The following is a 21,866-nucleotide window of genomic DNA, read 5'->3' as shown; positions in this document are numbered from 1 at the left end:
ATATGTATAAAATAAAATTCTATACCATGGAGATCATTCAAGATCAGTGAATAAAAAGCCTCCTTGTACTTGGGGGGTGGGGGGGGGGCAGAGAGCTGAACATCATTCTATTGTGGGGCTATATCATCATTTATTGAACCAATCTCCTGCTGCACTAATGAGCATTTAAAAAATTTCTAATCTTTTGCTATTAAAAACTCTATTGCAATAAATAACCCTGTACACAAGCAACTTCATACATGTTAAACAGGTTTTTAAAGAGGATCAGAATGTTGCCAAGGAAAAAAACAGGGCAAGATCTTTTATATATATATATATTTTATTGATTTCATAGAGGAAGGAAGAGGGAGAGAGAGATAGAAACATCAATGATGAGAGAGAATCATGGATTGGCTGCCTCCTGCAAGTCCCCCACTGGGGATCAAGCCCACAACCGGGCATGTGCCCTTGATCGGAATCGAACCTGGGACCTTTCAGTTCCCAGGCTGACGCTCTATCCACTGAGCTAAACCGGCTAGGGCTAGGGCAAGGGCAAGATTTTACTGGCAGAGGAAATAACTCAAAGACCCAAAGGTGTAAAACTGGAATTAAGTAGTTTGACATTACTGGAATATAAAATCTGAACTGGGAGAATGGCAATTGGGGACAGAGAAGGAAAAATAAACTGGACCCAGATTACTTGGACTTAATTCTGTAGTATTTTAATAAGGAATGGGACAAGATCAGAGTTTTGCTTTAAAAAGACTTTTCTATGGAAACAACCCAAATATTCATAAACTGATGAGTGGACAAATAAAATGTGCCATATCCACACAATCGAATATTCAGGAATAAAAAGAAATGCATTATCGATACATTCTACAACATGGATAAACTTTGAAAACATTATGCTAAGCGAAAAAGGCAATATTTCAGAAAAGACTACGTATTTCATGACTTATATGAAATGCCCAGAATAGGTAAATCCACAGAAATATAAAGATTTGTGGTTGCCTAGGGCTGGATAAGAGGGTGGGTTAAGGAGAAATGGGGAGGAACTGCTAACAGATAGGGGTTTTGAGGGGTCAGGTGACAGAAATATTTTAAATTGTTTGTGGTAATGATTCATAAATTCATAAATATACTAAAAACCACTAAACTGTGTACTTTAAATGGGTGATTTTATGGTATGTAAGTTATATCTCAGTAAAGCTGTGAAATAAAATAGTTATTCTGATGACTACGTAGAGAATAGATTTGAAAGGGATCAAGACTGGAGGTAGAAAAATCAGTCAGGAAACATAACAGTCCAGGTGAAAGATAATGAGAATCTAAGCTAAGATACAGGCAGTAGTGACAAAGAGGAGAGAAGGATTCAAGAGATATTTGGGGGGTAAGACCAATCGAATTTATTTGCTGACTAGATAAAGGGGTAATGGGAAAGGGATGAATATTGAATTCCTGGCTTGGATGACTGGGTGAAGGATTGTTACTACCTATATTTCCTACTCATATGAGATAGGAAGTATAAAAAGAAGAGCAGATTTTGGATGAAAGATAAGTTCCATTTCAGATATGTTGAGCTTGAGATGCCTGTAGGATATCTAGATGCAAGTGTTAAGTACATATGTAGTTCTTTCGAGGTAGTGGAGACACCTGGGGCTGTAGATTTGAGAGTCATGAGTGAAGAGGGGGTAGTTAAAACTATGAATTTGGATGTGACTGCTTGGGAAAGCATACAGAGTAAGCAAGGCATATGCCAAGAATGCAACTCTGTATCTGGGAGCAGGCTAAGAATAAGTATATGTGTAGGGAAAATTAATATTTTATTGAGCACTCCCTCTAGATGGTGGGCACACTCAGTGCTAGGTGGTACTTTGTTTCAAAGCCTTTATCTAAACCGTCTTATTTAACCCTCAGACCAATTTTACAAGTCAAAGCAATTGATAATGATCATTCCTAATTTATAGATTAGGAGACTGGAATGAGGGAACGATTTTGTGCAAGGTGTCAGGGCTAAAAGCGACTGTGCTGGAATAACTAGATTGAATCTAGGCCTGATTCCAATGCTCAGACTCTTCCTACGTCATCTCTCCTTTCCACTGCTATAGTACTGAGCACGGTTTCTCTTCACTGCGCCTCGGAGACACGTACTTGATCATTGAAACTTCAACGAGATCATCGGAGCGATACTACATTAACGGGTAGGATAAAGAGAGGAAGCAAGGGGCTGACTTTATTTCCATGTTAAGATCTACCTTATCTTAAATAGTAAGTTTGTACAGTTTAGCAGCGCTCCGACACCGCGATCCTGGGATTCGAAAAGGCAAATCCAGAATCTCCTGAGGGAAGGAATGAGGAACTCTATCGATCTTCAGATCTTATGGATTTATATTCTTGCAGGCAGAGCCGACGGAGCAGACCAGGCCGCCTAAACCCGAGGGCCAGCTTTGTCAACAAGTTTCTCAGCGGGGGTGAAGGGGCAAGAACACGAGAGCTTTGGGCCTGGCGAAGAGGAGACTGTCTCAGGGATCCAAGAGACACCAGCACTCCCCAGGTCCAGCACGCTCTGGGAACCCAGTCCTAGGACCAGCACCCGCCCGGGCTCCCCGTACTCACTTTCTTGATGTTGGATTTGGAGGCGGGATGAAAGTCCTTCTTGCACATGAAATTGGCGAAGGACTTCCCCATCTTGGAGGCTGAGCTGGAGAAAGCCGCCGCTAAATCTGAGAGCAACGTAAACAAACTCTGCCGCCTAACCGGAACTGCGCTTCCCTTTGCACGGGGCACTTCCGGGGTCAGAGGTGACGGCTTCCGGCAACTAATGCTTCTCCGGGACACTGATCGCCCCCTCCCCTTTTCACTTTGCCCGCAGGCCAGGTGAGGGGCGTGCACGGGGGAGGGGCGAACGTAGGGGACGTGGGAAGTGGGGGAGACGGGAAAGATGGCCGGGTGGGATCCCGGGCCGCAGGGGGCCGGGGCACAGCTGCGCCGCCGCCGTTTCAACGCCCCCGACGGGGCGCGGAGGGCGCCCTGTGCCGCGGCTCTTCTACAAGACGTGTTTGAAGTTCGAGCCCTTTACCCCGGGAACTCGGACTCGAGTTAAACTTTTCTGCACCGATTTTCTCATTTGTGTTATGGGAGTAGGAATTCTCACAATGTGTAGCCCGTTTGTGCGGACGTTTCTGAAAGCAGTTGGTGAACGAAAGCTTTTAAATAGGGTGTCGACGCTACCGGAGCGAGGACTGTGTGTTTTGTCGCCACGGGGCAGAAAGATGTTCAGGAAACATTTGTTGAGTGATAAATGCACAGTAAGCCCCTGCGGCTCCCCCTGGAAATGGGCTCGCTGGGTGCCTTGCTAACGGGGCTGCTCGTTTCCTTAGCTTCCCGTACAAACCCGTAGCTCAGATCTAGTGCCGCTTTATGGCCCTTGAAACTACAGGGTTTGGGTGGCCGTGGCTGCTCTAGGGGCGCCACCAACAGCTTCTCTTGGGGGGGGTGTGTGCGATGCCTTCTGTGAGAGATGCACTCGTTCGCCGAATGAAAGAAACAACAGCTTTCATTTCAGTGTCTTCTTCGTTGTATGCACTGTGCAAAACACTTGACACATCGTCTTACTAATTTCTCATAATAGCCCTATGATATATTTGAACCAGGGATTCCCGAATATGGAAATAGTCAAAGATGACTCAGGGAATGTGCTGAGGGGCAGGGGCCAAGGGAGAGAAAAATTGCTAATTATCTCGCTAGAAAGGCAATGTGTTATGATTAAACCCAGCCAGGTGTGACCTTGCTTTCCTCCCGTTTGTACTTGTAAACTTTATGTGAACTTTTACCCTGCCAGTATCAGAAACGGCTAATGAACCGCTTTGCAGTTTGTTTTTTCTTTTTTTTTTTTTTTAGAAATACTTTGTAGTATTGCAGATAAAAGGCTTTGCTGTACTCTGGTCAGCACTGCAAGCTGCTATGCTCCTAAGGGAGGGACGCAGCTGTAGTCAGCTGGCCAGCTTAATAAAGGCTCTTAAAATTTAAATTTTGAGTCGGTGGTCTATCTCGCTGATTGAACCCATAACAGGAAGACTTAAGGAGTAAAAGAGTTTACTGTCTAAACCTGTGGGTCGCGACCTCTTTGGCGGTCGAACGACCCTTTCACAGGGGTCGCCTAAGACCATCCTGCATATCAGACATTTACATTACAATTCATAACAGTAGCAACATTACAGTTAGGAAGTAGCAACGAAAATAATTTTATGGTTGGGTCACAGCATGAGGAACTGTATTTAAAGGGCCAGAAGGTTGAGAACCACTGGCAGAGGGTAAATCTGACTGATAGATTAGAAGAAGGTACTTGTCATTGCCATTTTCTTATTGACTCTTGTGCCGTAAGATTCATTCCCAAGTCATTTTCTGACTGAGTTTTGAACTACAGTCCATGAAGTTTAAAACTTCAATGAACAGCTTTTATTAGATATGGCAATAGTTCCCTTGGTTATTAAGTAAAATTTTGTTTTGTATATACTTAAAATTGGTTTTCTTCTTTTGAATCTTTTATATGATTTTCAGTTTAAAAAAATGGAACCTTGTTCCTGTGACACTTTTGTGGCATTACCTCCAGCAACAGTGCAAAATAGGATTATTTTTGGAAAAAATTCAGATAGACCCTGTGATGAAGTACAAGAGGTAGTTTATTTTCCTGCTGCAGTTCACGATAACCTGAGAGGACATCTTAAGGTAGGTGAAATACATATTTTGTTAGCAATATGTTTCTTTAAAAATATCATAAACAGTTTTTTTTTGTCATAAGCTAGCTATTTGGCAGATACTATAGAAGTTAAAAATTCAAGAATTGAAATTTGAAGAATAATTTGAATCAAAAGTAGGCTGCTGGTCTTTTGTGATTTGGAGGAAGCTGAAATAACAATAATAATAATTGTTAATTTTATTTGAATGCTTACTATGTGTAAACCTGTTAAATAGGGCAGGGATTTAAAACCTGCTGGCTGGTGTGGCTCAGTTGGTTGACTTTCATCCTGTATACTGGAAAGTCACCAGATTGATTCTCTGTCAGGGCACATACTTAGGTTGCGGGTTCAATCCCCCGGTCAGTGTGCATGCAGGAGGCAACCAATCGATGTTTCTCTTTCACATCTCTCTCTTTTCCCTCTCCCTTCATCTCTCTCTAAAATAAAATTAAATTTTTTTTTTTAAATCCTGCTGTCAAGCTTAGGATTTAGTAGAGGAATCGGATGCGGATGCTGCAGCTAACCCCATTATAGAGTATGCTGGTCTAGATATAAAATATAAGAGCAGCAAGCTGTGACAGCAGTGGAGGAAGAACAATTAATTCAGTCTAGGGATGAAGGAAGGCTTCACTAGGAGTTGGGGTTTCAGCTGGAGTTTGATGGACAACAAGGATTCTGATTGGTGTAGAATAGGAAGTGTCATTCAGATTCTGGAATAACAATTTTATTACCTGGGAATAAAATTTTTATTGGACCCAGTGATAACACTAGCAACATGAATTTTATGTAGTCATTTGGTAGAATACACATTAATTAAAGTGTTCTTTAAAATTTTTAATTAAAAAAATCTATTCAGCATGGAACTTTAAAAGTTTTACTTTGTGCTTTAATTGTTAGCATATTTTTTAGAGTTCATTGATATTCTAATACTAAAATATATTAAATGCTAGATGTATTCTGTATACTAGGCCAGTTTTTCTTTTGCTGCTACTATTAATTATTTTTGGGTCCATTTCCACTTTTGTCTCTTCATACTTAAGTCTAGCCTATCCTGTAAACTAGTGGTTCTCATTCTTTTCACTGCTGTGGACATAATAGATGGGTGGGCTTTTATGGCAATACCCTGTGTATAAGGGCTACCATACGGGACCTATATCACTAACCAAGGAAGACTGTACATTAAGATTGAAAACTGTTTCCTTAAGCTTCAAGTCACATACATCCTCCTTTACAAAATATTTAGAGTTTTCACAATTAGAAACTGTCTCTCTCCTGAGCTTCTGTAGCTCCTCATCTTCATTTTTCTTTATGGCCCCCTATATTTTGTTGTACCTTAGTTAATGTACAAGTCTTAGTTTCTTGAAAACAAAATCTGTAACTGATGCATTTCTTAGCAGAGTGCTTTATAATAGAAGATACTCAGCAAGTGTTTTTTTAAAAAAATACATTTTTATTGATTTCAGAGAAGAAGGGAGAGAGAGAGAGAGAGATAACATCAATGATGAGAGAGAATCATTGATCGACTGCCTCCTCCTAGGGATTGAGTCTGCAACCCAGGATGTGCCCTTGACCAGAATTAAACCCGGGATTCTTTGGTCCGCAGTCCGATGCTGTATTCACTGAGCCAAACTGGCTAAGGCTCAGCAAGTATTTGAATGAATAAATACTTTAGGGTCAATTCTGAATATGATTATTGAAAATTACAATTTAGTTATACTTCATTTGTGTCATGGTTGTATTTTCTGGTTGATTTTTAAGATCCTGGACTTGGACAAGTTGTATGTTTTTGGTTTTATGGTTGTTGCTATGACTCTCTTTACAGTGTACTTACATAGAAATTGATCAGGTCCCTGAAACATATGCTGTTGTTCTCAGTCGCCCAGCTTGGTTGTGGGGCGCAGAAATGGGAGCCAATGAACATGGAGTTTGCATTGGGAATGAAGCTGTTTGGGGAAGAGAAGAAGTTTGTGATGAAGAGGCGCTACTGGGCATGGACCTTGTCAGGTTATTTTTCTGTTGTATTTTTTGCACTATAGAACTTGTCTAAATTTTAAATTTTGGTGTAACTCTTACATATTTTATTTTTCTATTTTTTCTTTTTTTTTGGACTTTGATACTTTATAGTGTGTGTCAAAAATGCTTTAAAGTACTAGCATGTAGTGTAAAGACTCTCAAATATCATTAATTGGGAGAGGCTAAGAATTGATAATCATGATTCATTGGAAGTACCTAACATATTTTGTCAGACCATAACTAATTCTCACAGTAACTTCTGATGAGATACCTGAGGATCAGAGATCAAGTAACTTGCCAATAAATTACCAACTTTGAATTTGAACATTGATCTGTTTGACTCCAAAATCATTGTTTTCAATTCCAAACTGACTTCAGGAGGAATAGTTTTGAAGTTGGATTTCAGTTTACCTGTTAACTTGAAATAATTTGTATTTGAATACAACCACAAAATCTCATGTGCATGAAATTATTTAAGCAAAACAGTGGAAATTTATTTTAACCTGAGAACTTTAATATTTTTCTTTTAGACTTGGCCTTGAAAGAGCTGATACAGCTGAAAAAGCTCTCGACGTCATTGTTGATTTATTAGAAAAATATGGCCAGGGTGGAAATTGTTCAGAGGATGGTATGGCATTTAGCTATCACAACAGTTTCCTAATAGCTGATAGGAATGAAGCCTGGATTCTGGAGACTGCAGGGAAGTACTGGGCAGCAGAAAAAGTACAAGGTATGGATAAATTTTCCTCATTTGTTTTACAATTAATAAATTCTCCCTTACTTGCAGAAGTTGCATGTAATTGTCTTTCAAGATTTATAATTCAGTGCAATGAAGGGTTGAACTACAGGAGAAATGAAACAATTTTCAAGAACACACAATGAAAGAGCACTACAAAGAGCTTTTTTGAAAGGGAGAAAACAGTGATGTTATCTTTTTTCCGTAGATGCAATATAAATTTTAAATAACCTCTATATATTTTCTATACAGTAGCTCTTGGCTGTTTTATAGTGTTTTCCACTTTTTAATAATCTCTTACATTTTCTCTCTTTTAACTTTGGGCTGAATTCCAAAATTTCATAATGTGTGGGTATGAAGGTGAAAAAGGGGAGTGGTAGTAGGGTGGGCATGGATGTCTGTGGCTAGTGGTTAGAAAGAATATGTTGATACAATAGTAAAGCATTATCATAGTAAAAGAACACAATTTAATTGTCTTAAAATGCTTTGCTTTGTTTTCCATGGTTTCTTTATGAACATATATTCCTCTCATTTTTCAAGTGAGAAAATCCAGACAGGTGAATTAGTCAAGGCAGTGAATGAAAAACAGAATTTAAGTCTTTCCATCCTGACTCTCCATTCAGTGTTCTTTCATTAGAGTCCAGTCTGTGCTCAAGTGTGATCACATACTTCTTGTGCACTTACGTCCTGGATCTCATGGTTTTACAAGGGAGATAAGATACACATGTGAAAATATTAAATGGTGTATGAATGATACAAACACATAGATACTGTAAACATTTGGAGAAAGTGAAAGTCACAGTGAGCCAGAGGAGTTCAGAAAGGCTTTATGAAGGTAGCCTCAAGCTTAGGAGGATTTGGATGTTATTTTTCATTGCCAGTTTTTTGATGGACATTTTATATTTTTGTATGTATGTTTACTAATACAACAGTAAAAAAAAGTACACATAATTGAATTTAGACTATTTTTCTTATTGTAATAATTGGCCTGATTGTACCATTAAGCACTTTTTATTTTATTAACTATGCCATTTGCAAGAGAGAAATGAATAAATGTATTCTTTTGAAAAAGATGGGCCCAGCAAGCCATCCAATGTGAACACTATCATTGGGTTTAATTATCCAGCTCTAAAATAACTTTGCCCACTGGTTTCTCTTCCTTACTAAATGATCCCAAGACTAAAGAGTTAAACTAGGGAATTAGCTATTAGATGGAAAACTCTTTTCTGTATTTGTTCTAACCTGACTTAAGTCTAGTTTTTATGGAGAGAATATCTCAAGTATGACTGCATTAGAATAATTTAATTAATTTCTACTTGGCAGACTGTAATTCTAAATCTGTCTAAAACACTATCAATTTTCATTTATCATGATATATTTCATTCATTATGATCTCTTTAGCACAGGCTTTTATTATTTTGTCTATTTTGTATTTTAGATGAACATTTTGTTTAACTTAGTGCCATGCTATTTTTGGAAGACTTATATATTTCTGTTCTAAACTTCTTTATGACTATTTTTCAAAACTAATTAATACTAAAATATATTTTAAAAAGTCTCAAAAGCCAACAGTAAAAAAAAAAAAGAAAAATGGGCAAAAGACATGAAGAGACATATCATCTAAAGGGATATGCAGATGTCAAAAAAACACATGGGGAAAAAAAACCATGTAAAATGATGTTCAATATCATTATCCATTAGAAAAGGGAAGCTAAAATCACAATGAGATATTACTATACCCCTGTCAGAATGACTAAAATAAAAAATGACACCACTAAATGCTGGTGGAGACTGGATCACTGATACATTGCTAGTAAGGGTGTACAGCTACTCTGGGTAACAGTTTGGAAGTTAAAAAAAATCTAAACATGAAACTATCATAAAACCTAGCAATTGAAATGTTGTGCATTTGTCCCAGAGAAATAAAAACTTACATTCACACAAGAACCTGTACATGAATATTTATAGCAGCTTTTTCCATGACAGCCCCAAACAGATGTCCTTTAACTTGTGAATGGCTAAATAAACTGTCATATGTACATACTATAGAATACTACTCAGCAATAAAAAGTAATGAACTGTTGATACATGTAATAACCTATATGAATCTTTAGAGAATTATACTGAATGAAAAAAACCAAAAAGTTATAAACTATATGATTCTACTTATATAACACTAGAGGCCCGATGCATGAAATTTGTGCAAGGGGTTCGGCCCTCACAGCCCCGGCTTCGTTTGGAAGGTCATCCGGAAGGACATCAGGAAGGTCATTCGGCTGTCTGGCCTAATTAGCATATTATGCTTTTATTATTATAGATTCTTAAATGACAGTTGTAGAAATGGATAACAAACTAGTGGTTGCCTGAGGTTAATGAGATGCTGGGGATGGGAGACAAGTGAATGTGGTTGTAAAAGGGCAACTTGAATGATCCTTTTGGTGATGAAAATATTCTACATCTTGACTTTATCAGTACCAGTATTTTGGTTGTAATATTATACAAAAAGTTACATTGTGGGGAACTGGGTAAAGTATACACAGGATCTGTCTATTATGACAACTGCATGTGAATCTATATCTCAAAAATAAAAAGTTTAATTTAAAAAGCAATTTATCTTTTTGAATATGTAATAGATGCATATGATACAAATTTTGAAGACTATATTTACATTTAAATTGTGATTATGAATCATAATATACAGATAGCTACATTATATTAAATACCACTTTTCTTCTCCCTTCACCTCTTCTTCTTTGAAAAAAGAGGGAGTTCGTAATATTTCTAATCAGCTTTCTATAACGACCAAGATTGATCGGGAACACCCAGACATGAGAAACTATGCTAAGCGGAAAGGTTGGTGGGATGATAAAAAGGAGTTTGATTTTGCAGCGATATATTCTTATATTGACACAACCAAGATGACAATTTCACCAGGAAGATACTGTGAAGGCTACAAACTTCTGAATAAACACAAAGGTAATTTTATCATTTAAATAGTATCAAAATGAAAAATTATATTTTTGTGTAGGTATAATATGGGTATAATAAAATATTTTTTGAGGCATCATCCTTAGTAAAGATGTAATTTTAAACTAAAAATATTGTGATATTATAAGCTATTTTTTAAGATGAGTGAAGTGTTATAAATTTATGAGAGGGTAATGATTTTTTTTGAAGAACAAGTTCAGATTTGTAATTCTTAGACCCTTTTTCCAGTTCATACCAATGTTCTTAATTCAAATTAGAATTACTTTACCTCTCAGAGTTCACCGAAACATGGAGACAGAGTTTTTGGACTATAACTGTTGCTTCTTTCATTTATCTTTGATGGTACTATTATTATTTTTTTTTAAATATATTTTATTGATTTCTTACAGAGAGGAAGGGAGAGGGATAGAGAGTTAGAAACATCGATGAGAGAGAAACATCAATCAGCTGCCCCCTGCACACCCCCTACTGGGGATGCGCCTGCAACCAAGGTACATGCCCTTGACGGGAATCGAACCTGGGACCTTTCAGTCCGCAGGCCGACGCTCTATCCACTGAGCCAAACTGGTCAAGGCTATTATTGGTTATTTTTATGACAAAAGTTATATCTAGAACTGGTCAAAAAGACAAACTGAGCAGATTAAGAATTTCCACTCCAAAATTCTAGAAAGGCTGAATAAAATATTTAAATATTAAAGTCATATATAGCTAAGTTCAAACACAAGAAGAAGAAATCACTAGGTACCAAAAATGAGGGGAGAACCCATTATGTTAGCAAGATTTGAGATGTCTTATTCCCATATAGTACTCTTCCTCTCTGTGTCAAAGGTGGGGATTCTGGACCAGGTATAAGCCTTAGAGGCTAGTTTTATCTATGAGAATGCAGGTGTGTAAGTGAAAGACCCATTTGGAGAGCAGGAACTGGACTCCGTACCAAAATTAGAGTATGAAAAATGCTACTCTGCTCCCTGCCCAGAGTTCTAGCCTGGAATTGTGCTGTCTGCTGTCTGAGCTTTGGGTCAACAAGTCTCTTGTGAGAGATTGAACGCTGAACTACATATATTTTTGTAGGCACAGCAGGGGCTACCTGTGCTATCCTGAGAAACAAACACTGGTTTGGAAGCAGTAAACCACACAGGATTCCAGCATACCTATATCTCTGTATTCTCTATGAGAATATTTGATATGACAAATATTTAGTATTTTATTCAGATTTTCCGTCCAGATAGTAAACCTGCCATAATGACTCTGTATGTAGTTGCCATTGAAAACATTTAAGCTTCATGGGCATTTAGATGAATGGTTGTAGTTTCTATATTTACTATGGATAATTTCTATTGTTGAGTCCTGAAGTTAACTGATATATTCATCTGCATTATCTAACCTGCTGTTAATCTCATGTGGTGACATTTTCATTTCAGATATTGTAGTTTTCATCTCTACATATTTTATTTGGTTCTTTTTATATATCTCCCATTACTTTATTCATTATCTTCATTTTTCTTGAAATCTTTGAACATATTCAGCATATTTATAATAGCTGTTTTAGCATCTTGTTCTGCAAACTCCATTATCTCTGTAATTTATGGGTCTGTTTCTGTTTTTGTTTTTCTTTTGATTTTGGGTCACATTTTCCTGCTTATTCATATATTGAATTTTTAAAAAATATTCTTTATTGATTGTTAGAGAGAGAGGAAGGGAGAGGGAGAGAGAGAAACATTGATGCAAGAGTAAAACCTTGATCTGTTACTTCCTACCGGGGATTGAACCTGCAACCTGGGCATGTGCCCTGACTGGGAATCGAACCCCAAACCTTTCTGTGCCCGGAATGACACCCAACCTACTGAGTGATACTGACCAGGGCAGAAGTAAGTCTTGATTTAGCAGACAGTTTGTTTGTTCTCAACCTGTTAACTTTATCCCCTAGTTGGCAGCTCAAATTTCAGTTCAGTTCTTTTATTTTTAGCTGATCTGCCCGACACAGATCAGGTGAGATGTGGGCAGAGTTTTTTACACAGAATTTGGTGGTTCCTCTCTTTAACTTTCACCTTTATGGTATTCCCCCTTCACTTCCTAGTGCCTGTGGCTGACCTCTGGATCTTCAGGCCACAAAGACTAAGTTTTCTATGGCTCCCTGCCCAGTATTGCGAAGCATTGACTGTGGGCCAAAGCTGTAACAGAAAAGGGAAACACCCTGTGCATTATCTCATCTTCCAAATGTCACCTTCCCTCCAGAATTTTTCTGCTTTTGTTTGCTCTGAAGAGCCTTCGGGTAGTTGTTTTTCTGCATTTTATTCTGAGTGTATAGTTATTTGAGGGAGGGCTGATCTGGTGGGAGTTTACTCAGCCAAATTAAAGCAGAACTCTTTCCCATGCCATTTAATATTCTATGGCATTCTTTTACTTGTAAATATAAATATATGCACATGATTCAAAATTCAGAGGTCCATAAGAGTATGCAGTGAAGTCTCTCCCTCTTACCCTGTCCCTAGATAGCAGTTCTTTTCCCAGAGGCAATTCCGTATCATTCTTCCAGAGATGATGGCCCTGATCGGCCCCGATTGCCACCCAGGCTGAGGGACCCACCCATGCACAAATTTGTGTACTGGGCCTCTAGTTAATACATATTTCCCCATTTTTATATTCCATTACTACTGACTCTTAAAAAATAATTTCAATAATTTCTTTGTCCCTTTGTTACCTAAAATTCCAGAAAAATAACTTCTATTTAAGAAGATTACTGGGTGGCAGATAACTGCTAAAAGGATTAGTTCACTAATGAGAAAATGTGATATATCCTCCTTCACTTGAAGGATAAACCAGTTCTATCAATCAATCAGAAAGCAACTACTCAGAGATAGACCAGTCAGTGATTGATAGTTGCTTTCCAGCAATTCATTAAACAAATTAATGATATATTAGTTATTTGGTATGACAGAAAAAAAATTTGTGACAGAATGTTTTCAGAATGATTTAACACAATTGTTTTTAAAGTATTTAATATCTTACTTATATGTTAATTTCCAGAAGAATGTCTTATCATTTGAAAAGTTTTATATAAACTTTCTAAATTTTAGCTTATCATTTTATAAGTTATATAAACTATCTTTTTCTCATGTGGATAGCTGTGTAGAAAATGCTGAAATATGTTATTCTAATTCTAACTTTAAATTTATTATTGTAGCCCTAACCGGTTTGGCTCAGTGGATAGAGTGTCGGCCTGCGGACTGAAGGGTCCCAGGTTTGATTCCGGTCAGGGGCATGTGCCTTGGTTGCGGGCACATCCCCAGTTGGGAGGTGTGCAGGAGGCAGCTGATGGATGTTTCTCTCTCATTGATGTTTCTAGCTCTCTGTCATTCTCCCTCTCTGTAAAAAATCAATAAAATATATTTTAAAAAAATTATTATTGTAAAAGTAGAGACAGGCATAGCAGTTGCAGCAACAGCTACTTCCATTTGTTAAAAGCATATCAAGGGCTAGACACTGTGCTAAGTGAATATATTATCATCTTTAAGCAACTGTGTGAAGTAGGTATTATTGCCATTTTACAAATTATGAAACTGTGGTCTTCATTTTTCTCCCTATGAAACTTTAAAAAAATGGACTCTTTCTTGTCCTTATGTTCCTCTCAGCACCTAGTCTTGCACTAATTTGTTGTGTATACCTAATGTTTTGATTAAATTTTAAAAGGATTTAATTAAATTATAATTTGTAGATAGTTTAACAAAGATTACTGTTGTGTACTTTTTTGGCAATAAACTGAAATCCTCAGGACATAAAATTAGCAGGCCTTTTTAAAAAAATGAACAACACATAATTAGAGTGGAGAGAAAAATGTCAAGAATCCTAAGGTTTACGGTAATTAAACAAAAGGAAGAAAAAGTAGAAACAATTACAAATTAATTAGTTACTGCATCATAATAATTGATTCTGCTTTACTTAACTATAAAATAACTGAATAATATATTTAAAATGTATATATGATGATAGTAATAGGTGCATCAGACATGAAACTTATTTTTTCCTCCCAAGTTTGAATTTCAGCTCAGCTTTTTGTGCTTTGCCAAAAGAATGTCTTTCCAGTACTTTTATAGGAAATTGTCTACTTGTACATTATGGTTAATTTTTTCCTATGATTTTTCTAGATGGAAGAGCTTACCTCTCTATTTTCCAACTGTCCCTGACTGATACCTATTAACTGTGCTGCATGTATATCCAAATTGTATCTATATTCACTCATGTATTTTAAATAACTAGTTTAAATTGCAGTGAAATTGCACCCTGTGTTTTGCATTCATTTGCGTGAACCTTGCCACTGAAGTCTCAATACTTATTCAATGCTTGCTCGTGAATTACTCATAGCTATCCTACTCAAGTGATCATGTAAATCCTCCTTTCATTTTGAGAATTGTAGGTTTTGAATACAGAAAACATTTTCATAATACCTATATTATGACAGTGTTATGGTTCTGACACTGTTTTCATTAAAACTTGCCACTTAAGGAATTTAGATTTGAATCACTTTAAAACCTCCCTAGGTGCAGCGGCTATGTGTCTGGTAGGTGTGGATGGCAGGCTTTTGCTTTATTGTTTAGTTTTAATACTAAGGCTTGTTTATATATCCAACTTTTTTTCCTCCTGAATTTTTTTTTCAAATTTAACAGAAAGATATTGCTCCTATAACAAGTTATTTATAAATTACTTTTCTTGAATTTGAAATCATTGCTGTACTATGGAGAAACTGAGATTTTTCTATCATAAAACAGTTGGCCCTGGCTTGTGTGGCTCAGTTGGTTAGCATCATTCCCTACACTAGAAGGCAGTGGGTTAGATTCCTGGTCAGGGCACATACCCAGGTTAAGGATTTAATCCCCAGTCAGGATGTGTGTGGGAGGCAACGGATGGATAGTTCTCACATCCATGTTTCTTTCTCTCTCCCTTCCTTTCTCTGAGATCAATAAAAAAACAAATAAACATCACACATTAGGTTTATCAGACACAGACTTTCAAATTGGTATGTTTTGTATGTTTAAGAAAATTTGATAAAAAGGAAGAGAATTGCATCAGAGTACTGGAATCTATAAAAGAGAACACAATGGAAATAATCCTATATAATAAAAACCTAATATGCAAATCAACCGAATGGAAGAAAGACTGGTCGTTATGGCACACAATGACCACCAGGGGGCAGACACTCAACACAGGAGCTGCCCCCAGCCCGCAGACCCCAGGCCAGCCAAGGCGGGTGCCAGCGGAGGCCTGCTGATCACCCCGCCAGTCACCCTGCAGAGGAAGGCAACCAGCAGCGGCAGCAGGGGGTGAGGCTGGCAAGCGGTTGGTGCCAGGCTGGCAAAGGTGAGTGCCAGCGGAGGGGCCCCCCCGATCACCCCACCAGTCACCCCACAGAGGGAGGTGATTGGTGGCAGCAGCAGAGGCTGGGCCAGTGAGCGGGTAGTGCCAGGCTGGCCAAGGCAGGTGCCAGTGGGGGCCCCCCCAACCACCCCACCAGTCACCCCACAGATCAGCCCTGATCACTGGCCAGGCATAGAGACCCTACCTATGCATGAATTTCATGCATTGGGCCTCTAGTAGAATTATAAAGTAATAATAACTGAAATGAAGAACCAAATAGATTGGTTTAACAACAAATTAGACATAATAGAAGGAAAAAATAGTGAACTGGAAGATTAGTAGAAAAGAACTTAATGAAAACAGAGATATAAAAGTTTAGAAAATATAGACAAAGGTGTGAGAGGCATATGGGACTCAGTGAAAAGGTTTCACATATGTGTAGTTGAAGTCCCAGAAGGAAAAGGAGAAGGAATATTGAGGGGCAAAAGCAATATTTTAAAAGATACTGGCTAAGAGTTTCCCCAAACTATTTGTGTATCTAGAGGAATGTCAATTTTAATGATCTCTTCAAAGAACCAGATTTCTGTTTCATTGATTTTTCTCTATTTCTGCTTTCAATTTCATTGATTTGTGCTTTATTTTTATTATTTCCTTCCTTATGCTTGCTTTGGGCTTATTTTGCTCTTTTTCTAGTTTATTAAAGTGAAGCTTAGATTACTGATTTCCACATTGGCTTTTAAGTTTCTCTCTGGATATATATATATATACATACACACACACACACACACACACACACACACACACATTACATACATATCCATTCCTACTCAGACTACAATTCACACTTTCCTATAACAGTATTAATTTCAGGCACAGGAAATTATTACAGCAAAAATAATTTGTTATTTTGTAAAGAGCATCTTGAATACTAGTATTGGAAGCTAAGCACACTATTCTCTTAATAGTTGGTTTTCTGAATAGATTGACTCAGATGATATTGATAGCATCAGTTCATTGCTAACCAAATACACCTTAAAATATTGTTTAAGGTCAATGAGATTGAATTTAATTTTGTATTATTAATTTCTTCTTCTTAGGCAGTTACATAGATTTTTACCTGTTATAATGGTTTGATATTTTATATTTAAAAATACCTTTCTTCCAACAGTGGAATGAGTCTAATCTAACAGTTATGATACAAAGTTTGTTTTATAGTCAATCCCTTAATTTATACCTAGACCAATATCTCATTGTATATATTATCAGTAGAGAAAGCATTTCATATTTGCAGGATACCAACCTGCAAATTTATGCACATTTGATGATTTTCAAAATTATTTTCTTAGGAAACATAACTTTTGAAACAATGATGGAAATTCTCCGAGATAAACCAAGTGGCATTAATATGGAGGGAGAATTCCTGACCACTGCAAGCATGGTTTCTATTTTACCTCAAGATTCCAACTTTCCTTGCATTCACTTCTTTACTGGGACTCCTGATCCTGAGAGGTAAAGTCACAAAAATACTATAAACCAGCAAGGGGTAAGGGGGTAAGATAGAATCTTTAGTCTGTTGATTATTTTGTGAGGCTTCTTCTTTTTTTTTTAATACACAAATAATTTTTGTATGCATTTCAGTTCAAGTTTTCGTCTGCCATTTCCATATGTGCATAAATGCCATAATTGTTCTCATTTTTGTTGGAAAAAATGTTAATAGTTTCTTGTATACAGTCATCCCTACATCCTCTTTCCCCAAGTATACTTAACATTGTCAAGAAAAGAGAGTAGAAAGGTTTTCTTATGCAGATTTCAGTATTATAATATTAGATGGTTAAGAGTTAATAAAAAAAGTAAATGATGTAGTGTGCTGGATTTAGATGGTTGCTTATGAACTCATATCTAGAAAATACATTCATGTAAAACTTAAAATATCAACAGTTCAAGTTTAGAAGGATTTGTATAGACTATCTTGATTTAAGTCATTAGTATCTCTCACAAAACTTAATATAAATTACGTTTAGAAATGATCTTATATTCACGATCTTTCAGTGTTACAGTCTTTCATATTATTAAAGATATTTTCAAGAAAAATCTGTGACCCCTTATTAATAATGCTGCTAATTTTCATCCAAAATCTTAATCCTCAATCTGTAACATTGAGAATTGTTCTTACCCTCTGATGAACTATAATTTTACTTGACACTGTTTACATGCCAGGCATTTTGTTAAACTCATGTGAATACAAGGCTAAATAAACTCCAATCCCCGCCCCAAAGGAGATCCCAGTATACCAGGGAAGACAGCATGGCTGCAACTAGTATGACGGGAACTCATTAGTATGTAACAAGTTAATAGAAACATCTAAGTAGAGGGACCCTTACAAGATTTAGAATAATGCTGAATATTTTTAAATTCCCCATGTGACAATTTAATAAAATATTTTTTCTTCTAGATCTGTTTTTAAGCCTTTCATATTTGTGCCAAATATTTCACAACTACTGGACACCAGTTCACCAATATTTGAATTTGAAGACCCAGTTAAAAAGAAGCCACATTTTAAGACTAAACCTGACAGAAGACACCCACTCTACCAAGAGCATCAACAGGCATTGAAAGTAATAGATAACAAGGAGGTATGATTAGATTATGTTCTATCTTTTATCATTACAAATAGTTTAAAATATGAATCAATCCATATTTTGTCTTTTTAAAAATATTTTTATTGATTTCAGAGAGGAAGGGAGAGGGAGAGAGAGATAGAAACACCAATGATGAGAATTGTTGATCGGCTGCCTCCTGCACACCCACTACTGGGGATTGAGCCCGCAACCTGGGCATGTTCCCTGACCAGGAATCAAACCATGATCTCCTGGTTCATGGGTCGACGACGCTCAACCACTGAGCCACATCAGCTGGGCAATCAATCCATATTTTGAATTTTAGTTTTCTTTCCCTCCTTCATATACAAACAGGTTTAAAAATAGTTTAGATGCTTTGACTATGGTAGAGCTCTACTATTTTGTATCTTTGGTTAAAAATAATGATTAAGAATATGTTGTGAATCTTTTAGAGAGATGTAGCATATTAAACATAATATCAATAGCTACTTGTATTGAGCACTATTATACACCAAGCACCATAGTACTATTACATGGAATATTTCATTTAACCTTCACAGCCTCTTTGTGAGGTAGGAACTATTATTATCTCCATTTTACTAAGAAGGAATCTAAGACTTCAAGAGAGTTTAAGTAGCTTGCTTATTATATATCTCACACCCAAAATTACAAAGCCACTGGAGGGCAGTTAACCTGGACTCTTATATAATGTTCTAAAGCATACAGATTCAGATTAATTTTAATTGAAAGTGCTTTAAGACCTCATCGACATAAATAATAATAATTAATTGGGGCTTTTAAAAAATAATAAATGCTTATTATTTTAAAATGTAAGCATTATAGAAGACTATAGAAGATTAAAATGTCACCACAGAGAAACCAAGATGGCGGCATAGGTAAACACCGGAAATTGCTGCCTCGCACAACCACTTCAAAAATACAACTAAAAGACAAAATGGACATCATCCAGAACCACAGGAAGGCTGGCTGAGTGGAAATTCTACAACTAGAAGGAAAGAGAAAAGTACACTGAGACTCAGAGGAGGTGCGGAAGTGCAGAGGTACAGAGGCGCACGCAAGGGCTGGCAAGGGCTGGCAACTGAGGATGCGGCTGTCTTTTTGAATCGGGAGGGAGTCACAAACCCCTGACTGCTCTGAACTCCAATTCCGGGTGAGTCTCTGGGGACCTAGACTCATACGGGGAGAAACTGGTGTCTGACAGCAGGCAGAACTCAGAACTTGAGGGTGGCTTTCTCTCAAAGGTGCTTGCAGCGATTACCAGGACACTGAGATGCGGGGCCCCTTAGGGCAGGGCTGAGGATCAGCCATAGCTGCTTGCTCCGCCCTTTGATTCCCTGAGACCCTGCCCCACCCAAGCTGCGGCAGAGGCTTTTGCATATGAATGCCCTGGCCCTTTGCAATCTGAAAATTACCTAACAAACTGCAGCTGGGCCAGACAGACCCAGAACTTCCAAGAGAAGGCCCAAGGCCCCACAGCAGCTTGCATTGCTTCACAGCTGGGCCTCATTTGGGCACCTCCAAACCCAAAACAAGGAAGGGGAATCTCCAGATCTCTCCATAGCTCCTGCTGGGTAGCCTCAGGCAGAGGTTAAATTAGCACCTCCTTAGATCCAAGAGCCAGTGTACCCAGTGGTCAGAGTGGGACCATCCAATTACAACTCCTCAGATCCATAAGGGACACACTCAGGGGGAAGACTCAGTGAGCACCAAAGCCCCACTGAAGCAAGTCTTGCCTCATAAGAGTGTCTTCAGCACAGAAGTTCTCCCACTGCAGACACAGCTGATTCTTACAGCCAATTGGCCTGGAGGTCAATTCCTCCCAGTGATACCTACAACAATCAAGGCTTAACTACAACAAGACTGTGCACAAAGCACACAAAGGGGTGCACCAAGAGTGTCCACCTCAGGCAATTGGGGAGGCTGAGCCACTGGGCCCTATAGGACACCTAGCACACAAAGCCACCCTACCAACACAGGGAAGCATAAAAAATGCGGAGACAAAAAAACAGGACACAAATGACAGAAATGGAGGAAAGCACACAACTGGATATAGAGTTCAAAACCACACTTTTAAGGTTTTGCAAGAATTTTCTAGAAACCGCTGATAAATGTAGTGAGACCCTCAAGAAATCTAGTGAGACCCTTGAGGTTATGATAAAGGACCAACTAGAAATTAAGCATACACTGACTGAAATAAAGGATATTATGCAGAATTCCAACAACAGACTAGAGGATCACAAGAATCAAGTCAAAGATTTGAAATATGAAGAAGCAAAAAACACTCAACCAGAAAAGCAAAATGAAAAAAGAATCCAAAAACACGAAGATAGTGTAAGGAGCCTCTGGGACAGCTTCAAGCGTACCAACATCTGAATTATAGGGGTGCCAGAAGAAGATAGAGAACAAGATATTGAAAACCTATTTGAAGAAATAATGACAGAAAACTTCCCCTACCTGGTGAAAGAAATAGACTTACAAGTCCAGAAAGCGCAGAGAACCCCAAACAAGAGGAATCCAAAGAGGACCACACCAAGACACATCATAATTAAAATGCCAAGAGCAAAAGACATAGAGAGAATCTTAAAAGCAGCAAGAGAAAGAAAGTCAGTTACCTACAAGGGAGTACCCATACTACTGTCAGCTGATTTCCCAACAGAAACTATGCAGGCCAGAAGGGAGTGGCAAGAAATATTCAAAGTGATGAATAACAAGAACCTACAACCAAGATTACTTTACCCAGCAAAGCTATCATTCAGAATTGAAGGTCAGATAAAGAGCTTCACAGATAAGGAAAAGCTAAAGGAGTTCATCACCACCAAACCAGGATTATATGAAATGCTGAAAGGTATCCTTTAAGAAGAGGAAGAAGAAGAAAAAGGTAAAGATACAAATTATGAACAACAAATACACATCTATCAACAAGTGAATCTAAAAATCAAGTGAATAAATAATCTGATGAACAGAATGAACTGGTGATTATAATAGAATCAGGGACATAGAAAGGGAATGGACTGACTATTCTTGGGGGGGAAAGGGGTGTGGGGGGTGTGGGAAGAGACTGGACAAAAATCATGCACCTATGGATGAGGACGTGGGGGGCGGGGGCGGGTGAGGGCGGAGGGTGGGGTGGGAACCGGGTGGAGGGGAGCTATGGGAGGAAAAAAGAGGAACAACTGTAATAATCTGAACAATAAAGATTTAATTAAAAAAAATATCACCACCATCTTATCTTCAGAAATTAGCAAATGTATTTTTTGGGGGCAGATAGATAGATGGATAGATAAATAATTTTATATCCATACCTCTTTTGCCCTCTTCTCTCTCTTCCTCAGAGATTAAAAAAAAAAAAAAAAAAAAGGATTAGAAGGAAATGGAAGGACTGCCTAAAGGCTTTTAACAGATTCCCTGCTATGAAGG

At 37.8% G+C, this 21,866-nt stretch overlaps 2 protein-coding genes across 3 annotated transcripts in view; one reads left to right on the top strand and one right to left on the bottom strand.

Moving 5' to 3' along the window:
• Window positions 1-2,731, bottom strand: part of CIR1 (corepressor interacting with RBPJ, CIR1) — a 31,071-nt gene extending 28,340 nt beyond the window's left edge. Inside the window, exon 1 of the mRNA XM_059704036.1 lies at window positions 2,599-2,731. Coding sequence (XP_059560019.1) covers window positions 2,599-2,670 — 72 coding nt within the window. The 5' untranslated portion in view covers window positions 2,671-2,731. The remainder of the gene's footprint in view (window positions 1-2,598) is intronic.
• Window position 2,732: 1 nt separating this feature from the next.
• The window catches only part of SCRN3 (secernin 3), a 35,445-nt gene continuing 16,311 nt past the window's right edge, over window positions 2,733-21,866 (top strand). For both annotated transcript variants that reach the window (XM_059704038.1, XM_059704037.1), the window contains exons 1-7: window positions 2,733-2,859; window positions 4,543-4,710; window positions 6,544-6,725; window positions 7,265-7,464; window positions 10,234-10,446; window positions 17,157-17,319; window positions 18,263-18,443. In XM_059704038.1, coding sequence (XP_059560021.1) covers window positions 4,552-4,710; window positions 6,544-6,725; window positions 7,265-7,464; window positions 10,234-10,446; window positions 17,157-17,319; window positions 18,263-18,443 — 1,098 coding nt within the window. In that variant the 5' untranslated portion in view covers window positions 2,733-2,859; window positions 4,543-4,551. The remainder of the gene's footprint in view (window positions 2,860-4,542; window positions 4,711-6,543; window positions 6,726-7,264; window positions 7,465-10,233; window positions 10,447-17,156; window positions 17,320-18,262; window positions 18,444-21,866) is intronic.

This window comes from Myotis daubentonii, chromosome 7 (assembly GCF_963259705.1).
Source record: "Myotis daubentonii chromosome 7, mMyoDau2.1, whole genome shotgun sequence".
NCBI classification, from domain to species: Eukaryota; Metazoa; Chordata; class Mammalia; order Chiroptera; family Vespertilionidae; genus Myotis; species Myotis daubentonii.
Note: the sequence above shows the minus strand (reverse complement) of the source record. Positions and strands in the feature narration are given on the sequence as shown.